This window comes from Mustela lutreola, chromosome 5 (assembly GCF_030435805.1).
Source record: "Mustela lutreola isolate mMusLut2 chromosome 5, mMusLut2.pri, whole genome shotgun sequence".
Classification (NCBI taxonomy): domain Eukaryota; kingdom Metazoa; phylum Chordata; class Mammalia; order Carnivora; family Mustelidae; genus Mustela; species Mustela lutreola.
In genome coordinates, this window is record NC_081294.1 from 102,368,811 (window position 1) to 102,391,574 (window position 22,764).

Consider the following 22,764-nt stretch of genomic DNA (forward strand, 5'->3'; position numbering starts at 1 on the left):
GAGCCAAGATTGCCTTCTTCCTCTCCCTTCCCAGCTCAGTGAGATGCAGATTCCACTCCAAACTGTGCAGCCAAGAACACAGGGCTCCCTCTCCCAATAGCCTCCAACCACAGGGCTACCTTCTTGTTGGGGCAAGGATATCAGCATTCTCATCTTGCCCTTAGCTATCTCTTGCTAAGGCTAAGTTGTGAGTGAATGCAACCAAGAGGTGGGGAATCCCTTCTGCTTAGCCTGTACTGGTGGGGCAGAGGCTCCACCTTTGGCATGGTGGCACTGAGATTAGTAGGACCCTGATCACCCCTGCCTGGCTTATAAGGTAGTGGCTTAATGTCAGGAGAGACAAGCTGTAAAGGCATGAGGCCAATGTGCCCACCTTGGCTAAATCCTCAGTTCCTAAAGCCAGGGTGTCATTCTGAGAAAAGTTATGTTCCCACCCCAGATCCAGACCTATGGCACGGAGATTTTTGTCTGGGAAAAGAAGCAAGCCTAAAACAGATGGTTCCTAATCTCCTCCAAAGGAAATGACTTCATTTACAACAGAACATGGAGAAGTTCAAGCTCAAGGGCACTTTAAAGGCAGTATAGGTAGTGGTAAAAAGCAGTTGAAAGTAAATTGGTAGAGTCACTGGGGATACAGGCTGAATTGCAGGCTGGCTAGTTTTTAGAAGAGAACTGGGAAAATAAATAGTAAGGAAGAGCATTCCTAGAGTCAGAATAAAACTCAAACACTGACTTCATAAGCTATCCCTTCAAAGGGATACAATTGACTAGATTAGTCTATACAGCAATTTATGCTCTAGGTCATCACTGAAAACAATATAATAATTAATCAGCAATAACTGGAGCTTAACAGCTAGGTATGCACAGGGAAAGAGAGAGTCAAAGAGAGACCCTGCCAAGGTCTCAGTCCATGTGGTATAGTATTAAAAGTTTAGCCCTACAGTAAGGAAAAATAACCTCCACTAAAACATTCTAGCCAGTAGCTAAATAAGGAAGCAAATAACAATTCTCTTAAGCCTAAGAGAAGGTGGGAGCCAGTACACAGAGTTGCTACATCTTTCAAACTATCTATAATGTTCAGTCCAACCAAAAATTGACACATATGGAAAAACAGTAAAGTATGATACATACACCAAAACAAATAAAGCAACAGAAAACATCTGTGAGAATCACTAAATGTTGGATTTAACAAAGACTTCTAATCAGTCATTATAAAAATGTTAACAGATGAAAGAAACCATAATCTAAAAAGTACAGTAAGGTATGATGACAACAACATATCAAATAGAGAATATCAAATAAAGAGACGGAAGTTATAAAAAAGAACCAAACAGAAGTTATGGACTTGAAAATGACAATAACTAAAATGAAAAATTTACTAGAGGGGTTCAACAGATTCATGATGCAGAAGAAAGAATTAATAAACCTGAAGAGATCAATAGAGAGTATGAAGGCTGAATAAAACAAAGAAAAAAGGATGAAGAAAAATGAAAAAGCCTCAAAGAAATGTGGGACACCATTAAAAACACTAACATGTGCATAATGGGAGTACTAGAAGGACAAGAGAGAGAAAAAGGAACAGAAAACATACTTGAAAAAATGATGTCTGAAAACTTTCCAAATTTACTGAAAAACATTTATCTGCGTTTTCAGGAGGCTCAGTGGCTTCCAATTAGGATAAACATGAAAAAATTTATAAACAGAAACATGCTGAAAGTCAAAGACAATGAGAAAATATTAAAAGGAACAAGAGAAAAATGACTCTTCACTTACAAGGTAACCCCAAGAAGATTACTAGCTGTCTTCTTATCGGAAAAAATGGAGGCCAGAGCAGTGGAATAATATATTCAAAGTGTATAAAGAAAAAAGTGTCAATCAAGAATCCTATATCTAGCAAAGCTATCTTTCCCCAAAATAAAATTAAATAAAAACATTTCCAGGTAAACAAAAATGCAGAGAATTTGTTGCTAGCATACCTGCTAAGAAATACCAGAGGAAGTTTTTCACACTGAAAGCAAATGACCCCAAATGGTAAAATGAATCCACATGAGAAAACAAATAGCATCAATAAAGGTAATTACACATTATAAAAGACAATCTGGACAAATATTTCTTCTCCTTTCTTCTCTTCACTGATTTAAAAAATAATTATATAAGACAATAGGTATAAATATACATATCTGTAAATAGCAAAAAGGAGATGAGTGGGAGTAACAGATGGTAACTCAAATCCACAGGAACAAATGAAGAGAATTGGAAAGGGTAAATAAGATTAATATAACAAAATCTATAAACATACACTTGCTTTTTTCTCTTTCTTTACAAATCACAAAATTTTATAAAGTCATAATTATAACAATGAATTGTTACATTTATAACATTTATATATATAATAAATATATAATAATATTACAATAAGGGGTAAAGAGGGATAGAGCTATGTAGGAATTACAGTTCTTTGTCTCACTAGAATTAGGTTAGTATAAATTTAAAGTTGATTCTGATAAATGAAGATGTCCTAGGGTACGCACTATGGAAATACCTTGAAAAATACAGTGAAAAAAAGTCACTAAAGAAATGAAAATGCGGGGTGCCTGGGTGGCTCAGTGGGTTAAAGCCTCTGCCTTTGGCTCAGGTCATGATCCCAGGGTCCTGGGATCGAGCCCCACATCCGGCTCTCTGCTCAGCCAGGAGCCGACTTCCTCCTCTCTCTCTGCCTGCATCTCTGCCTACTTGTGATCTCTCTCTGTCAAATAAATAAATAAAATCTTAAAAAAAAAGAAATTAAAATGCTACAATGTAAAATATTCATTTAATGCAAAAGAAAGTAAAAAAGTAGTACAGAGGAACAAAAAAGACACGAGACATATTGAAAATAAAAAGTAAAACAGCAGACATAAATCCAATAATATTAATAACATTAATTGAATGAGAGTGGATTATGAAACTTACCCAAAAGGCAACGGTTGTCAGACTAAGTTAACAAAACAAGATCCAATTTAGCAATTTGTGAATACACAAAACAGACTAAATTCAAAGAGACAAGTAAATTGAACATGAAAGGATGGAGAAATATATATCATGGAAACAGCAACCTCAAAAACAAAAAACAAAAAAACTACCCCCAAACCAAACCAGAGCAGCTATACTAGTATCACACAAAATAGATTTTAGAACAAAAAATGTTACTAGAGGGGCACCTGGGTGGCTCAGTGGGTTAAGACTCTGCCTTCAGCTCAGGTCACAATATTAGGGTCCTGGGATTGAGCCCTGCATTGGGCTCTTTGCTCAGCATGGAGCCTGTTCTCCCCCTCACCCTACCTGCCTCTCTGCCCACTTGTGGTCTCTGTCAAATAAATAAATAAAATCTTAAAAAAAAAGTTACTAGAGATAATAAGAGACATTTTTTAATGAGGAGAGGGCTGATGCATCAGGAAGATATTATAAACACACATGCACCAAATGAAAGAGCACTGACACCAATGAAGCAAAAATTAATAGAAATGAAGGGTAAAAAAGACAACTCAACAGTAACAGAACTCCACTTTTTTTTCTATTAACAACACAACTCCACTTTCAGTAACGTCTAGGACAAACAGCAGAAGATCAATGAGGAAAGAGATAGCTTGAACAACACTGTAGACCAACTAGACCCAACAGGCATCTATAAAAATCTTCTCCTAACAACAGAAGAATATTCTTCTCATGTGCTCATGGAGGTTTTTTTTTAAGATGGCTATCAGCTAGTTAAGCCATAAAATAAATCTCAGAAAATTTAAAAGGATTGAAATAATACTGAGTATATTCTCTAAATGCAACAGAATGAAATTAGAAATTAATAATAAAAAATGGAACACTCACAGTTATGTGGAAATCAAACAATATTCTCCTAAATTACTAATGGGTTAAAGAGGTAACTTAGAAAATACTTTGAGATGAATGAAAATGAAGATACAACATACCAAGAACTATGGGATGTAGCAAAAGCAGTGGGTTAAAGGAAAATTTATAGCTGTAAATGCCTATATCTAAAAAGAAGAAAAATCGCAAATCATTAACCTAAACTTACACTGCTGACACTGGAAAAAGAACAGCAAACTAAACCAAAGTAAGTGGAAAGGACAAAATAAGTATTAGAGTGGAAATAAATAAAAGAGTCAACAGAAAAACAATAGATAAAATCAGTAAAATCAGAAGTGATTTCCTTGAAAATATTAACAAATTTGACAAAGCTTTAGCTAGACTGACCAAGAAAAATAAATGAAGAAACTCAAATTACTGAGGTCAATAATGAAACTGGGTACACTGCTATTGAACCTAGTGAAATAAAAAGGATTACAAGAGAAAGTATCAAGAATTCTATGCCAATAAATAAGACAAAACAGACAAATTTCTAGAAAAGATAAAAACTATCAAAAATGATTCAAGAAGAAATAATTTGAAAAAAAAAAAGGTAAGTAAAGAGATTAAATTAACAGTAAAAAACTACCTACAAAAAAAAAAATAAATCCCAGGTACAAATGGCTTCATTGATGATTATTATCAAATATTTAAAGAAGACTTAAAGCCAATATTTTGTTATTACCAATATTCCAAAAGATAGAAAAAGAGAAACACTTTTATAAGATGAGTATTACCTTAATATGAAACCAGACAAATACAAGAAAACTACAGCCCAATATCTTCAATAATATGGATGCAAAAATCCTCAACAAACTACCAGAAAACCACATCCAGCAACATAGAAAAAGAATTATATACCATGACCAAGTATGATTTGTCTGCTTTTCCAGGAATGTAAGGTTGGTTTAATATCCAAAGATCAAATAGTATTATACACTGTGTCAACAGACTATAAACCAAAATCCACATGATCATCTCAACAGATGTAGAAAGAACATTTGACAAAATCTAATATCCTTCATGATAAAAACAATTCAAGAAACTAGGAAAAGAAAGAACTTGCTCAGCCTGATAAAGAGCATTTATGAGAAAACCTACAGCTAACATTATATTTAACAGTGAAAGACTAAATTTTTTCTAAGAAACATAGTCTTAGGTAAAAAAATAGAAGTTTGAACACATTATTTTATTTCAACACTGTACTGGAGGTTTTAGCCAATGCAGCCAGACAAAAAAGAAATAAAAAGCATTCACAATGGAAAGAAAGAAGTAAAACTGTCTTTATTTATAGACAACATATCCATCTATATAGAAATTCAATGAAATCTTCAAAAATTTATAGGATGAAGTGACTTTAGCAAGGTTGTATGATAATATCTCAATATACAAAAAACAACTGTATTTCTACCTATTAGCAATAAATTGAAACTTTAAAAATGTCATATATAACACCATCAAAAACATGAAATGCTTAGAGATAAATCTTTTTTTTTAAATTCTTTTTTTTTTTTTTTAAGATTTTATTTATTTATTTGTAAGAGAGAGAGAGTGAGAGTGAGCACAGGCAGACAGAGTGGAAGGCAGAGTCAGAGGGAGAAGCAGGCTCCCTGCGGAGCAAGGAGCCCGATGCGGGACTCGATCCCAGGACGCTGGGATCATGACCTGAGCCGAAGGCAGCTGCTTAACCAACTGAGCCACCCAGGCGTCCCATTTAGAGATAAATCTGATAAAAGTTGTGAAAGACCTGTATATTGACTCCTACAACTGCTGGGAAAAAAAGAGAAGACCTAAATTAACAAGAGCTATATCATGTTTGTGGTTTAGACAACTTAATATTGCTAAAATGTCATTTGTCTCAAAATTATAGATTCAACTCAATACCATTAAAAACAATAGCACTGCCTTAGAAAAGAAAGAACTGAGAAACTCATTCTAAAGTTCATATGGGATTGCAAATGACCTAGAATAACCAAAACACTTTAGAAAAGGGAGAACAAAATTGAAGGACTAACACCACCTGATTTCTTAAAAAAGATTTTTTAATTTATTTGAGAGAGTGAGTACACATTCATGAGCCGGGAGAGGGCCAGAGAAGGGAGAGAGATAAGTCAACTCCATGCTGAGTGTGGAACATGACATGGGGTTCAATCTCACAACTCTGAGATCATGACCTGAGCTGAAACCAAGAGTCAACTTGCTTAACCAACTGAGACACCCACCCAAGTGCCCCAACACTACTGTGTAGTAACTATACAATCAGTGTTACTGATTCTAACACTTATTATAGAGCTACACAATCCAGGTGGCATTCACAGTAAGACAGATAAGTTAAACAGAATAGGGAATCCAGAAATATGCACATATATGAAACAAATGATTTTCCGCAAGGGTGCAAAGACAATAAGGGTAATTTTTTGAACACATGTTGCTGGAAGAATTGAATATCCAAATTCAAAAATATGAATGGGGATCCTAATTTGTACCACATACAAAAATTAATGGATCATAAACTTAAATTCTAGGAGAAAATCTTTGTGACCTTGGGTTAGACAAGAAACTCTTAGATATGCTACTAAAAACATAATCAGTCAAAGAAAAGAGCAAATTGCTAAGTTGTACTACATCAAAATTTTAAACTTCTGTTCTTTATAAGATAATTTTAAGAGAATGAAAAGACAAGCCATAGACTAAGAGAAGATATGTGCAAAGCATGTTTGATAAAAGACTTATGTCCAAAATATATCAAAACAAATTAAAAATGAAATAAAAGAACAGGCAACTAAATAAAAAATGGGCAAATACTTGAAAAGAAGCTTCACCAAAGAATAAATATGGGTGACAAATAGGACATGAAAAGATGCTCAACATAACTAATCATTATGCAAATTAAAACCACAATGATAAACTGTTATATATATATACATTTTACATACATATATCTACATTACTTGTTAGTATGGTTAAAGTTAACAAATTGATCATACTAAGTGTTAGCTAAGAAGGAGTGTGGAGGAACTAGAATAGTCACACACAGCTGATGGGAATGTAAGATGTCATAAACAACTTTGACAGTTTCTTAAAAAGTTAAATGTATACTTACCATATTTAATCCAGCCATTCCACTCCTAGGTATTTACCCAAGAAAAGCAAAAGCCTATGTCATACCAGAATTTGTACACCAGTGTTCAAAGTAGCTTTATTTGTGATAGTCAGCAACTGGAAACAACCTAAATGTCTATCACAGATAAAATGAAAAACTGTAGTTTGTCCTACATACTACACAACAATAAAAAAGGAATTAACTACTTACGCATGCTCTAATGGCAATGATTCTCAAATAATTATGTTCGGAAAAAGAAGCCAGATAAAAATGAATACATATGGTTTAACACCATTTTTACAGGATTCTCAGACATGTAAGCTAAAGTAGAGGGACAAAAAGCACAACAATAATTGTCTAGAGCTCAGCATGGGAAAAAAGGGTTATGAAGGAGGCATACAAAAGGGCAAAAAGATACTTTTGAGGTGATGGATTTGTTCATTACCTTGTTTGTGGTCATGATTTCATAGGTGTATACATGTGTCAAAATATGTCAAATTGCATAATTTAAATACATGTAGTATATGTTAATCATATCTCAGTAAAGCTGTTAATAGCTGAAATATGAAAAGTTATATTGAAATTTTATTACAGCTGTCAACATTTGAGTTAACATAACTAATTTACTAACTAAAATCTGAGTTGCTTTGGCTAATCTGAAGTAGGTACTACTTAGCAATAAATTCGCTGACAGACAAGCAAATAGAACATCAAGGGACCTGAGATCAAGCTATTAACTTGATCTTTACACTATAGTTTGGAATTTTAAAATTATTATTTTTTTTGCTCCTAACTTAAAGGTAAAGTCTATCAGGAAAAGCCTTATTAACCAGAAATGGAAGGACAGGAAACAGTGGTCATTCAGATTAAATTCCAGTTACCCAGGACTGATTTCTGTTCAATTGGTGGTCCCTGAGCAAAGAAGCATTCGAAGATTCTCGCACTCGGAATTCCTCATTCAAAAAGTGAATGTGGGCAAAGGAGAGAGGAAGTCTCTTTTGTCGGCATTTCTAGTAGAAAAATTTCTTTCCTTTTCTATTTTTATGCATTGTGATATTGTTTTAATTGAGTCAGATTTATCCAAACTCCAAGTTACTTCTTGTTCCTAAACTGAGCTCCTGTGGAAGAAGAATTTATACTTATCCCTTATCAGGGGAAGTTTTAGCAGTATACAGTACTTCCCTAAACTCTGGAACCAAAGATAGCTCCAATTTGTTATGGCTATGTTGTTCTTAAATCCTTCCTGAGGCAATATAATTGACTAATTCTGTCTTTAGAGCCCAAAGGTGCTGTGACCAAAATGTATAAAGCAATCCTAAGAGCACGATTTCATTAAGAACACAATGTTATACCCTTTCATTCAAGAAACTTAGCCAAACCCTATTTCTCTAATTAGAGCTAAAGGCCTACACTTTAAAAAAAAAAGATTTTATTTACTTATTTGGCAGAGAGAGATCACAAGTAGGCAGAGAGACAGGCGGAGAGAGAGAGAGAGAGAGAGAGGGAGGATGAAGCAGGCTCCCTGCCGAGCAGAGAGCCCAACGAGGGACTCGATCCTAGGACCCTGAGATCATGACCCGAGCCGAAGGCAGAGGCTTAACCCACTGAGCCACCCACGAGCCCCACTTTTTCATAGCAACCTTTATTAACTTATTTATAAAATTACATGATTTTAGGGGGCCTGAGTGGCTCAGTCATTGGGCATTTGCCTTTGGCTTGGGTCATGATCCCAGGGTCCTGGGATTGAGCCCTGCGTCAGGCTCCCTGCTCGGTGCAGAGCCTGCTTCTCTCTCCCTCTCCCACTGTTTGTGTTCCCTCTCTCGCTGTGTTTCTCTCTGTCAAATAAATAAAACCTTTTTAAAAAAATATTACATGATTTTTAGAGGAAAAAAAATAGGATACCTGTGTTTTGAATTCCAGAATGTTATTTCCTGGATTAATTCTTCCAAGTAATATAAGATCCTTTATCTGCATGCATTTCTTTCTAGGAGCTGTGCTGTAGTTTAAAGGCTTTTTTATAGTACGTTGACGGCCACACCTAGAGGAAGAGGAGCTCTGACTGTCATTAGCCTGCGGAACACCAAAAGCTGATTTTTTAAGATATGATTTCATCTGATGCCCAGTATTGTTGCCTAAGACATCAGTCCCTTGATGTGCCAAGGATTCTAATGTTCCTGTAGGTGGTTGCTGGGAAGCTCTTTTCCTCTTTCCTCCTTTTGGATCACAACTGGTAGAATCCTGATCACAAATAACAGTTGATGGATGGGCATCATTTCTGGCAATTATGCTTGTAGTCTCTGAAATATGTAATGCACCAGTTACGGCTGAAGGACTACTATAGGATTCTTGCCCTTCGGCCAGAGTTTCTGTAAGAAACTCTTTTTCTTTTTGCGAATGTTCTGCTTGAGCAATAAAAGCAATAGGTTGGGATGGTAATTTAATCTTCTTACTGCCATTTGAATGTCTGGATTCTGATAACCCGCCCAGGGTACAGTCACTGACATTTTGTTTAGAATTCAGTTCATTTCCAGAAAATTCTTCCCTTCTCACTGTTTCTGAGTTTACACAGGTGTTGGTATTTTGGCTGCCTTTCCACATTTGCAGAGTCAACTGTGTTTCCTGCATTCTTCCACAAATAAGGCCTACAGGAGAAAGTGAACCTGACTGAGATTGCAATGGATTTTCCAGACCGGTAAACTCTTGGATGTCCTTTTCACTAGAGGTTTCTGAGCTGGATGGCAGCTTCCTCAGACTGGGACCAGACAAGGATGTAATGTTTTTATAGTTTTGAATTTTCTGGCTAATTTTTTTCTGTTTTTTTGCTGCAACTAAAAGATTCTTCTGTCTTGTGGCCAAGTTAGCCAGCTGTTCTCTCAGGACTCCTTGCTTAAATGATTCTATGGACACCCTAGAAAAAGAAACAGAAAGAGGAAACAATACAAAAACTGTAGAGAACTTTTTTTTAGTAGTCATTTAGATTTTAAAGGTACTTTGTCTCCATTTAAATTTAATCAGCCCAAAGTACACAAGAGTCTATTTTTGCAATTAATTTCCTCTGAGAGTAAATGACTCTTAATATGAACACTACTGCCTTTCCATTGAGGTGATGGTTTGGTTATCCACATTTACATTATTTACCAGTTGTTAGTCAACTATGAAAAAGAAACAAAACTGTAATTGTTTAGTTGGAAGGTAGCAACTGATGGCCAAGGAGGAATACCATTCTTTAAATTTGGAGTTTGCTTACCTGTTTATAGGGGAAAGGTATATCAGGAAGTAACATTTGGGAATAAGTTCCAATTAAGTTCCCTTAGGGGAAGTGAGACTGTTTTGTGAGTAATCAGATCTGGGCTAGACCTGAGAAATGTCAGTCCATCAAGTAATTACTGCAATTATACTTTAAACCTGTACTGAAGCAGTTTCAGGTCCAGAGGGACTACCCAGACAAACATTATCCTGTGTGACTATAAAGGGCTGGATTTTGGAAGAAAATGGCTGATCCACAAACCTTTTTTTTTTCTGATTATACCCACTTATGCTATAGTGGCCTTCAGGATACTAGACTCTTTTGTTTAAAGTAGTTCTCAAACTTTTTGGTTTTATGACATTTTTATACTCTTAAAAATTATTGAGGAACCCTATCAACAGTAGCCAAACTATGGAGAGAGCCCAAATGTCCACTGACTGATGAATGGATAAAGAAGTTGTGGTATGTATATACAGTGGAATATTACCCAGCCATAAAAAAGAATGAAATCTTGCCATTTGCAATGATATGGATGGAGCTAGAGTGCATTATGCTGAGTAAAATAATCCAGTCAGAGAAAAACAAGTACCATATGATCTAACTTATATATAGAGTTTAAAAAAGAAAACAGATGAACATATGGTAGGAGGGAAAACAAAAAAAGAAGAGAGGAAAACAAGTCATAAGGGACTTAAATAGAAAACAAACTGAAGGCTGATGGAAGGAGGTAGGTGGCGGGTGGGCGAGATGGGTGAAGGGTATAAAAGAGGGCACTTGTTTGATGAAAAAAAAATTATTGAGGGACCCAAAGGGCTTTTGTTCAACCAACCTCTGGTGGTTGCCAGAGGTAGAAGGTGGAGGGTGGGTAAAATGGGTGAAGGGAGCCAAAAGGCTGTTTTAGAAAATAAAACAAATTTTTAAAACACAAGACTATACAAGCATACATCCCATTAGCTATTAGAATAATGATACCACCACAGTTCATGTGGCCTCCAGAAAATTCCATTACACACTCATGAGAGAATGAGAGCCAAAAAGGCAAATAACATCTTGGTTTTATTACCAAAATAGTTTTGACTTCACGCATCCCTTGAAATGGTCTCAGGGACCCTCAGAGATCGCCCTTAAGCAGCTGCTTTAAGGATAGCAATAGTATAGATATCTGTTTCAGCTATCACAGTCTGGATGTTGGTACTGAATTCCAAGAAGAACGGATGTTAAAATGAGTAGCAGATGTAAGTGGAAGAAGCAGGAAGAAGTTAGAAAAGCAAACAACTAGGAGCATAAAATGCAGGAAGCTGGATTGAGGAGAAAGAAAAAATTAGTAATATCACATTTAAAACAAAGTTCAGACAGAAAAATAAAAGTGCACTTTAGATTTCAAGATTTTAAGTTTTACAGCAAGATTAATAAGGATTTACACACCTGCAAACCCAACTGATCGGGAACTTTGCAAAATTCTCAGTATATTGTTAGTCATAGGACCTAAAAGAAAAATTGAAGCTAGCCTTCTCCAGTATCCTAGAAAATATCCTGCAGTCAATTACCCACCTATAGGTCTTATAAGTTCACTTGCTTTATACTGACAGAAAAATAGGAAACAGACAAGAATTTATGATACTTATCATTGGAGAAAAAAGCACAATGAAGACAGAAGACTTATAAATGAAAATAAAAAACTGAATTTTAAATAGGTTCAGAAAAAAATTGAATATGCAACAGATGTCAAATGTTTACAAGAACATAAAGGAAATTAGAAAGATCACGTGTGAATAAAGAATAAAGTCAAAAGGTACCTGCAAAGTCATATTTCACTGCAGCATTATTAACAATAGCTGAGACATGGAAACAACCTACATATCCATCAAAGGATAAAGAAAGGGACGCCTGTGTGGCTCAGTTGTAAAGCGTCTGCCTTCAGCTCAGGTCATGATCCCAGAATCCTGGGATTGAGCCCCACATTGGGCTCCCTTGCTCAGCAAGAAGCCTCCTCCCTCTTACATCCCCCCCTGCTTGTGTTCCCTCTCTTGCTCACTATCTCTCTGTCAAATAAATAAAATCTTTTTTAAAAAAAGGATAAAGAAAATGTGGTATATATACACTATACACACACAGAAAAATATTATTCAGCCATAAAAAAGAAAGAAATCTTGTCATTTTTTATAACATGCACAGACCTTGAGGGCATATTAGGTAAAATAAGTCAGAAAAAGAAAAATAAATTCTGTATGGCCTCACTTATATGTGGAATCTAAAAAACCACAAAAACTGAACACACAGATTCAGAGAACAGATTGGTGGCTGCCAGAGGTAGAAGGTGGAGGGTGGGTAAAATGGGTGAAGGGAGCCAAAAGGTACAAACACCCAGTAATAAAACAGGTAAGTCTTGGGGATAGAATGTACAGCACGGTGACTATAGTTAATAATACTCTATTGTATATTTGAAAGTTGCTAAGAGACATCGTGACCAAAAAAAAAAAAAAAAGGCATATATAGCTAAGTCTATGAAAAACTAATAAAAATAATGCCCAAATAAAAAAAAATAGAACATTAAAAAAAAAGATTTTATTTATTTATTTGACACACACAGAGAGAGATCACAAGTAGGCAGACAGGCAGGCAGAGAGAAAAAGGGGGAAGCAGGCTTCCTACTGAGCAGAGAGCCTGACTCGGGGCTTAACTTAACACTTAACCATGACCTGAGCTGAAGGCAGAGGCTTAACCCATTGAGCCACTCAGGTGTCCCATCTTCCTCTTTTTTATTATTATGTTCAATTAGCCAGCATAGAGTGTACATCATTAGTTTTTGATGTAGTGTTCAATGATTCATTAGTTGCATGTAACACATTTTTCTCAAGAAAAGGACAAAAAATGGTAGATAACCAGTATCATCATGATGAAGCTTCTTAAAAATTCTGAGTTTAGAAATATACAAAACTAAATAATAAACACGGTTACATTGCTTAGAAAGACAGTATTTGTGATAGCAAAAGGAAAAGTTTGTAATGTAAAAAATCTGAGTTCACTATGGAAAGAAATTTATTTTGGGATTTAGGAACAGAGACACTTTCACAAAACTCTTGGCTGTAGACAAGTTTTTAAGACACTAAAATGTCTTTTTCTGAATATTTCAAGTAATAAAATAGAAAAATATATTTCTGGGACGTACAACTACCCATGGAGGTAATAGAGTAGGCGACCTCATAAAGTCATTCTTTGGTCCAAAGCAACAATTGCACTCTTAAGAAATTTTAGATCTAACTCTTGTAACTAAAAAGGGGTAAATTATGAAAACTCTAAAGCATTCCTTTTTTTTTTTCACTCACCTGTATTTTTTAGCCAGATCATCTCTTTCTGCCTTCTGTTTGGCAAGCACATTATCCATAACCTCTTTTACCTCTAACATCTTTTCAATGTATTGTTCTGGAAACATAGTAATAAAAAAGTCAGTTAATTGAGAGATAGCAAATGTTAAATTTGATCACCCAGGACTCAACCTTATTGTTACTTTTAAAAAGCCATTATTTCTCTACCTGCTCCCTAGTATCAGTGGCCCAGATACATAAATCAAGGCCCACTGAATTATGCCATCCTATGGAAGTACCCTGAATACAGCAGGCCAGTCTGCGTTCTAATGCTGCTACTCCACTAAGCTCTGCAAACCTGGACAAGTCACATGACCTCTATAGTCCTCTTACTAATCTGTGAAATAAGGTTAGTAAAGAAAGATAAATAGGAAAATGACTATTTTGTTAAAATTACTTTTTAAAATACAAAAGGAATACATTGTAAAAAAAATTCAATCAATATGAATGTTTACACAGAAGAATAATACCCGCCCCCCCGCTTTTTTCTCTTTTTCACTCCACAAGAGACTATTAATCCTTTGGTAGCAGTGTCTTTGTTTGTGCATGAAAAAATGTTTAATATATTTAATGTATAATTCTATATATTTATACTATATGTAATTATAATATTATATGTGCTTAAAAATAAGAAGGATGCTATCAGTTCTTGTTCTTTTTTTTTTTTTTTTAAAGATTTTATTTATTCATTTTACAGAGAGAGATCACAAGTAGACTGAGAGGCAGGCAGAGAGAGAGAGGGAAGCAGGCTCCCTGCTGAGCAGAGAGCCCGATGCGGGGCTCAATCCCAGGACCCTGAGATCATGACCTGAGCCAAAGGCAGCGGCTTAACCCACTGAGCCACCCAGGTGCCCTCAGTTCTTGTTCTTTACACTTAATACTTAAATAGGACTATATGATATCTAAGGTTACTTAAAGATGTATATAAAATTATTTCTCTAGTAATTACTTAAAATTTTCTTACTTTCTTCCACTGCTTCCTAAGTAAAGGTCACTACCTCCCTCACCCATCACAAATCCACAAGATTTACACATAAATGTCAATTAAATCCAGATTCTCAAACAGTAAAAGGAAAGGCTTAGACGAATACATTTTACTTCTTTAAGCTTCTTGTTATTTATTTCACTTTTGGCTTTGTTTCTAAATTTTTTCTCAATTATTTTAGACCAATGCATAGTTTTCTATATAATTTAGAGAAAATAAGTGGTGGGAAATGAAATCAAGCTCAGAGCATGAATTTGTTCCCTTTGCAAATCAGACAAATGATTTGATTAGCACAGAATCAGTGTTCCCATAGTAGTTTCTGTCTCGTTATTACTATGATCGAGGATTAATTTTATATGATGCATGTGCCAAAAAAGGGGGGAAACTGGATGATCATTAAAAATTTATATATAAATTTGTTCGGCAGATTTGACATTATTTAATAAAAGATGTTCATACTATGTACCCTGTCACATTGAGGTTTTCTAACTGAATTTTAAATCACAGATAAAATTCACATTATCATAATAACATAGAAGATTCTCTATGTTTCTATAAAAAAGGATATAGGGACGCCTGGGTGGCTCAGTCAGTTAAGCCACTGCCTTCGGCTCAGGTCATGATCTCAGGGTCCTGGGATTGAGTCCCGCATAGGGATCCTTGCTCAGCAGGAAGCCTGCTTCTCTCTCTGCCTCTGCCTGCCACTTTGCCTGCTTGTGCTTGCACTCTCTCTCTCTCTAAATAAATAAATAAAATCTTTTTAAAAATTCTCTTAAAAAATACAAATAAAAAAGGATATAAAGAATTTTACATTAATTTGATACTATATACTTATTTGCCAGGTATATTAATCAGTGGTATCTTAGTGAAAAACTAGAAGTTGCCCTATATATGTAAGATTTTAATCTATGATAATAAGGCATTATAACAAAAGGAGAATGACAGAAATTATTCAACAAATAGAGGAGGCAAATAGAGTAGCAATATGGGGATGGGAGACTCTATTCTATCTTTATCTTGTGCCACATGTGGAAAGAGATTTCAAATGAATAAAGGAGTTGAAACACTTAATTAAAAAATAACATATGAAATGTTCAAAGTAAACATTTTTCTGGTCAGTATGGTTCAGGCCCTAAAGATATTTGATACCCAAGTGAATGCAAGACATCTATAAAAAAAACTTAACAAAGAAATGTACACAATGAGATTCATTATTTTCAGATCCCTCAGCCAGATCAAAGATATAGAAGGTTTCAGAATATGGAGGTGGTGAATTTGTAAAGATACTTCAGAGAGCTATTGCTCGACTGGATGGGAATCTCCAATATGAGCAGCTAAAGTGAGAGGTGAGAGGTTTCTCTCCTTATTCAAGCCTAATAGGGGTGGGGTGGGCAGTCTCTCAATGGATTGTTGAAGACAGTAATAATTTTCTTTTGAGGTGATGATGGACTCACATCTGGTTTCTTCCTTGAACATCAAAAGGTTGAGACCCTGCAGAGCAAGAGGTCTGAACAGCTGGGGAAAGGGAAAGCTGCTGCTAGAAATTAACAGTCCTCCCTTCTAACCACTGGTTCAGAGTGCTAGGATCCTGAGAACTTGGTGTGAAGCCTGCCTGTGATCCTGACTATGATGGCTTCTCCTTCAGAGAAAGAGTCTGTATAGGGTGAGATACCAAAAAAAAAAAACAAAAAACAAAAAAACCCCCAAAACCACAAAGAAGAAGAAGACAGAGGAGGGGGAGGGGGAGGAAGAGGAGGGATGGGTGGAGGAGAAGGAGGAGGGATGGGTGGAGGAAGAGGTGGAGGTGGAGGTGGAGGAGGAGGAGGAGGAGGAGGAGGATCTTTTGCCAAAGACTGATGGAGTCAATAGCAGTCAGTATTTAGTTACTAGTCAAGAACTCTAGAGTCCCATTGCATTCCTCTCCTCCTGTAAAGGGGCAGTAAGATGAAAATAAAGGGATCCTGATGAAAAAGAATAAAATTACATTATAAAGCATAGGGATGGGCAGAGGAGAAAAGTTTCTAATCTTAAAAGCATGAAAAGAAATAGCAAAGGAAAAAGGCTGATACATTTTACTATATAGAATTTGAAAATATATGTACTTAAGCATAAATTAACACATTACACATAAAGACAGTTAAGTAGTTGAAAAACATATTTGCAGCAGTTATGGCAGAAAAGGGGTCAATAACTTGATTACATAAAATGGCTCTAATTTATTAATGGACAAAGGAACAGTCCATTCACAAAGCAGGAAATAAAACTAAAGAAAAAATACCACTAATAATAAGGCAAGTGAAAATATAAGGCATTCTTCTTATTAAACTATTCAAATTAAGTTAAATGAAAATACTGATGCTATTAGCAGGGCAAAGGAAAACAAACACTAATGTGTGTTGGTGAAAGTGCAAATTAAATTAGTATTTAATATTTAATGAAATAATTTATCGATATAAAGCAATAGATTTTAAAATGTTTACATATTTTTGACCCAGTAGTTCCAATTCTTTTAATATTACCTAAGGAAGATATATGCTATAGAATAGCAAAAAAATTGGAAAAATGTAAATGCTCAACAAAAATGGAAAAATTGAGCCCTGGAACATTAATAGAATACAATACTATGTAAACCACCACAAATAATGGTTATAAGGGAAAAAATGTTAAATTGGCAAATTTGGCATGATCCAAACTATTTTTTAAATAATTTTATTGAGGTATAACTGCATACCTAAGTTCTTAGAAAAAGAAAGAAAACAAATATTGTGGTGGGATAGTAGGTAATTTTAGCATATTTTTTATCCTTTTTTTTGAAGTATATTTTTATGTCTTTTAAAGAAAAAATTATAAAATTGGAAAATTCACCTTAGGTGTATAAGACATTATAAATACTAAATAAAATATATGAACTATTCACATTTGTTTGAGGGTATAAATTATTTTGTATTATTTTCCCTAAATCATAACATGTACCATGTATTAGACCAAGATGAAAGGTAGAATGGGTATAATTTAAAAGGAAACACTTATTTATTTATATTATGTTATGTTAGTCACCATACGGTACTTCATTAGTTTTTGAGGTTGCATTCCATGACTCATTGTTTGCATATAATGCTCCTCCATGCTCCTCCATGCAATACGTACTCTCCTTAATACCCATCACCCGGCTACCCTATCCCCCTACCTCCCTCCCCTCTAAAACCCTCAGTTTGTTTCCTGGAGTCCACAGTCTTTCATGGTTCCTCTCCCTCTCTGATTCCCCCCTTCATTTTTCCCTTCCTCTCCTACTGTCCTCCATGCTATTCCTTATGTTCCACAAATAAGTGAAATCATAAGATAACTGACTTTCTACACTTGACTTCTATCACTTAACATAATCTCTTCCAGTCCCATCCATGCTGATGCAAAAGTTGGGTATTCATTCTTTCTGATGGCTGAGTAATATTCCTTTGTATATATGGATCACATCTTTATCCATTTGTCTGTTGAAGGGCATCTTGGCTCTTTCCATGGTTTGGGTATTGTGGACATTGCTGCTATGAACACTGGGGTGCATGTGGGCCTTCTTTTCACTACATTTGCATCTTTGGGGTAAATATGCAGTATTGCAATTACTGGGTCGTAGGGTAGCTCTATTTTTAACTTTTTGAGGAACCTCCACACTGTTTTCTGAAGTAGCTGCACCAACTTGCATTCTCATCAGCAGTGTAAGAAGGTTCCCCTTTTTCCACATCCTCTCCAACATTTGTTGTTTCTTGCCTTGTCGAATTTTGCCATTCTAACTGGTGTAAGGTAGTATCTCCATGTGGTTTTGATTTCCCTGATAACTAACGATGAAGAACATTATTTCATGTGTCTGTTAGCCATCTATATGTCTTCTTTGGCTAAGTGTCTGTTTAAATCTGCTCATTTTTTGACCTGATTATTCGTTTTTCGGATGCTGAGTTTGAAAAGATCTTTATAGATCTCGGGTATCAGCCCTTTGTCTGTAGTGTCATTTGCAAATACCTTCTCCCATTCTGTGGGTTGCCTCTTTGTTTTGTTGACTGTTTCCTTTGCTGTGCAGAAGCTTTTGATCTTAATGAAGCCCCTAAAGTTCATTTTCACTTTTGTCTCCCTTGCCTTTGGAGACATGTCTTGAAAGAGGCTGCTATGCCCAATGTCAAAGAGGTTACTGCCTATGCTCTCCTTTAGGACTTTGATGGATTCCTGTTTCACATTGAGGACTTTCACCCATTGAGAGTTTATCTTTGTGTATAGTGTAAGCGAATGGTTGAGTTTCATTCTTTTGTATGTAGCTGTCCAATTTTCCCAGCACCATTTATTGAAGAGACTGTCTTTTTTCCATTGGATATTTTTTTCTGCTTTGTCAAAGATTAGTTGACCACAGAGTTGATGGTCCATATCTGGGCTCTCTATTTTGTTCCACTGACCTATGTGTCTATTCTTGTGCCAATACCATGCTGTCCTGATGATCACAGCTTTGTAATATAGCTTGAAATCAGGCAACGTGATGCCCCAGCTTTTTCTTTTTTCAACATTTCCTTGGCGATTCGGATCTTCTCGTCCATACAAATTTTAGGATTGTTTTTCCAGCACTTTGAAAAATGCCATTGGTATTTTTATCAGGACGGCGTTGAAGGTATAAATTGTTTTGGGCAGTATAGACATTTAATAATGTTTATTCTTCCGACCCATGAGCACTGAATGTTTTTCCATCTTTTTGTGTCTTCTTCAATTTCTTTCATAAGTATTCTGTAGTTTCTAGAGTATAGACACTTCACCTCTTTGGTCAGGTTTATCCCAAGGTATCTTACAGTTTTGGGTGCTATTGTAAACTGAATAGATTCCCTAATTTCTCTTTCTACAGTTAGGTTATTAGTGTATAGGAAAGCAACTCATTTCTGTGCATTGATTTTGTATCCTGCCACATTACTGAATCGCTATATGAGTTCTGATAACATAGGGGTGGAGTCTTTTGGGTTTCCCACAAAAAGTATCATGTCATCTGTGAAGAGAGTTAGTTTGACTTCTTTGTTGGAATAATTTTTTAAAGACTATATAGTATGAACTAGGATAAGAGATGAACTAATAGGTATATCCTGTTACACAACAGATTGATGAGATACTTCAAATTACTTTTTACCTAACTACTTAACATCCAGATCTGCATGTATCAGGAGCTAATTTCTTTTCTTTTTTTTTTTTTTTTTTTAAAAGATTTTATTTATTTATTTATTTGACAGACAGAGACCACAAGTAGGCAGAGAGGCAGGGAAAGAGAGAGGAGGAAGCAGGCTCCCCGCTCAGCTGGGAACCCGATGTAGGACTCGATCCCAGGACCCTGAGATCATGACCTGAGCTGAAGGCAGAGGCTTTAACCCATTGAGCTACCCAGCTGCCCCTCAGGGGCTAATTTCTACCTTGTTAAGTTATAACTCAAGAAAACACAACTGTGATCTATCAAAGATTTGCAAGCAGTCACTGAAATTTTGAGAAATTCAGATTATTAGGTGGGGAATCAAAGTCAAATTTACGACTTTGCATCACTAGTGTTTTGTAAATAGAAAGACATCTATGCAGCAACACGTTTGCATAGTCTATCTGCTCATCTGAAAGGTATGGGGATTTTCCCTACTTGAGTCACAACTGCCTATTTCTTTTCTAATCTGTTTTTAAGGGTTTCATTAGCTGGGTGAAGCTGGAGGAGCTAAGGAGTAACATAATTTCATCTCTAGTCACTACCTTATGCTTTTTTCCCCACATATTCTTCTAAACACATCACCAGTGGGACTTTACCTCTGATCATTGTTCTAAGCGTCTCTCATATTACTTATGCTATACCTTGAGTCTAGAAGTATTTCGATCAACAATTACACTAAATGACTTCTAATGGTTTGCAAAATGACTTCTAATGCTTATTCCTGGTACTTTATTATCACATTAAAAAAAAAAGGTTACTTTTCAGCCACCATAAATAATCTTTGACATAAACCTGTACCTTAAGAAGTAGAGGGAGTAATGACCTTGGATGTATGAAATAATCAAACTTGAGTATGGGTCCATATTTACCTGCATCTTCAGGGGTTCTTATTTCAAATTCTAGCAAATTTTCTTGTTTTTCTTCTATATCTTGTAGAATGGCACTGATGGTCTGATGCTATCAGATAAAGATATTAAAACTTATTACACAAAGGTAGATATTTCTCTCTGATACACAATTGTCAAATGCACAGTAAAAGTGCTAAAGAAAGTTGCTAGAATACTCATTTTACTTTATGTTCGAAATGTATTCATGCTTTGTTTAAACTTAACTGCATAAATTGTTGCGTATTGGGGGGGAGTAAACCTAAGTATTTTGATTTATGTAGCAGATCTATTCCTGGTAAATAGAAGATACGAGTAGCAACCATATAAAGACTCATAATTTCTCACTGACTTCTGTTTTAATCATAGCTATAGGTGATAAAAGAACAACTCAACACATAATATTTAAAGATCACATATATGCAATAAATTCACTTTAAGGCTTTATGACTATCACTGCACACTATTAAAATCTCACACATAATCTTAAATACAAAACACAACTCTCTCAAAAATTCACAAATGGGAATTAAGGCCACCTCTCCATGCAGTTGTTAGTACTGACTATCTTGCCTGGAATGCCTTCAATTTACTTTGCCCAGATGCATCTCTTTCTTATGAGAGAAGTAATCATGAAGTGGATGCTGGGACTAGACTGCCTGGATGTGAATTCTGGCTTCACCTTTTCCTAGCTGGGTGGCTTCACATGTTACTTGTCCTCTCTTTGCCTGAATAGAGTAACATATGTAAAATGCTTCGGGCAGTGCCAGCAAAACATGAGAGCTCAATAAGTACTGCTTATTATTATATAAAACCCGTATCATACATGAAACCTCTGACTAATCTAATTTATACAGATTTCTCCTTTCTCAGAATCAGTTAAGAATTTTGGTGATATATAATTTACCATTAATATATATAATGTCTTACACATTATATTTCTCTATCAAGAAAATAACATCTTACATGGCAGGAGCAAAGCTTTTATATTTGTCACTGGTTTCCACACTGTTGGATGTATAGCTGGTGCTTAATAAACAAAAACTGATGGACTGACTCATATTACCTATCCTTTCATATATTCTTAATATATATTCATTTAAACAATGTGACAGTCCTCAAAACTTTCTAGAGTACACTGCTCTGAAATTTTACTTTGGTGCCTACAGGGACATGAAAAATGCACATAATAAAACCACCCAATTATGTGGAAAAGCAATCTCACTGCTGTCATTTATGAAATGCATCAGAGCAGAACTATAAAACATAAATATGCAAAACAAACAAAATGAGATTTATCTCTTTTTACACTGAATGGCTATAAAAGCAAACTAAAGGTCTGCATCTGAGCCCTAGCTTAGCCTCTATCCACAGGTCAGCATAAAGAAAACATTTTTTGGTGCTGATTTTCCTTTTTGCTTTGCTCATATTGTGGATGCACTCAGTCTTGGCTACCACAGGCAATAACCTTCAACTCCACACCAGCTTTTCCTTGAAACTTCCCTCCCTGAAGGAGCCAGCATAACTTTCCCTCTAAGATCCCCCTTCTTAATCCTCCATTACTGCTTATTTATCTTAAGAAACACCAAAAAAACCCACCCTGTGATCTGTTTTTGGAACAAGCAGCTTTAGACAGTTTATACTGTGCTTATGGAAAGCTTCACTCTAATTTTATTCCAAATTTCCTATTTTTTTTTAAAGATTTTATTTATTTATTTGACAGACAGAGACCACAAGTAGGCAAAGAGGCAGGCATGGTTGGGGGGAAGCAGGCTCCCCGCCGAGCGGAAAGCCCGACTCGGGGCTTGATCCCAGCACCCTGAGATCATGACCCGAGCCAAAGGAAGAGGCTTTAATGCACTGAGCCACCCAGGTGCCCCCCAAATTTCCTATTTTTAATGGCAGGATCATCTTTGCCTCTGACACCTGTCTTAGAGTTTTGTACAGTACATCACTGTGGTCAGAAGCACAGGCTCTGTAGCCAGACTGCCTGGTACTGCTTTAATTCTGGTATTGCTACTTAACAAAAATGTAATTTTGGATTAAGTTACTTAACCTCTTTTACTTTAGCTTC

At 35.6% G+C, this 22,764-nt stretch overlaps 1 protein-coding gene across 1 annotated transcript in view; it reads right to left on the minus strand.

Moving 5' to 3' along the window:
* Positions 1 to 22,764, minus strand: part of ANKRD31 (ankyrin repeat domain 31) — a 151,440-nt gene that overhangs the window by 21,120 nt on the left and 107,556 nt on the right. Inside the window, 3 exon segments of the mRNA XM_059173363.1 lie at positions 8,906 to 9,911; positions 13,577 to 13,673; positions 20,676 to 20,763. Of these exon segments, the coding sequence (XP_059029346.1) occupies positions 8,906 to 9,911; positions 13,577 to 13,673; positions 20,676 to 20,763 (1,191 nt within the window).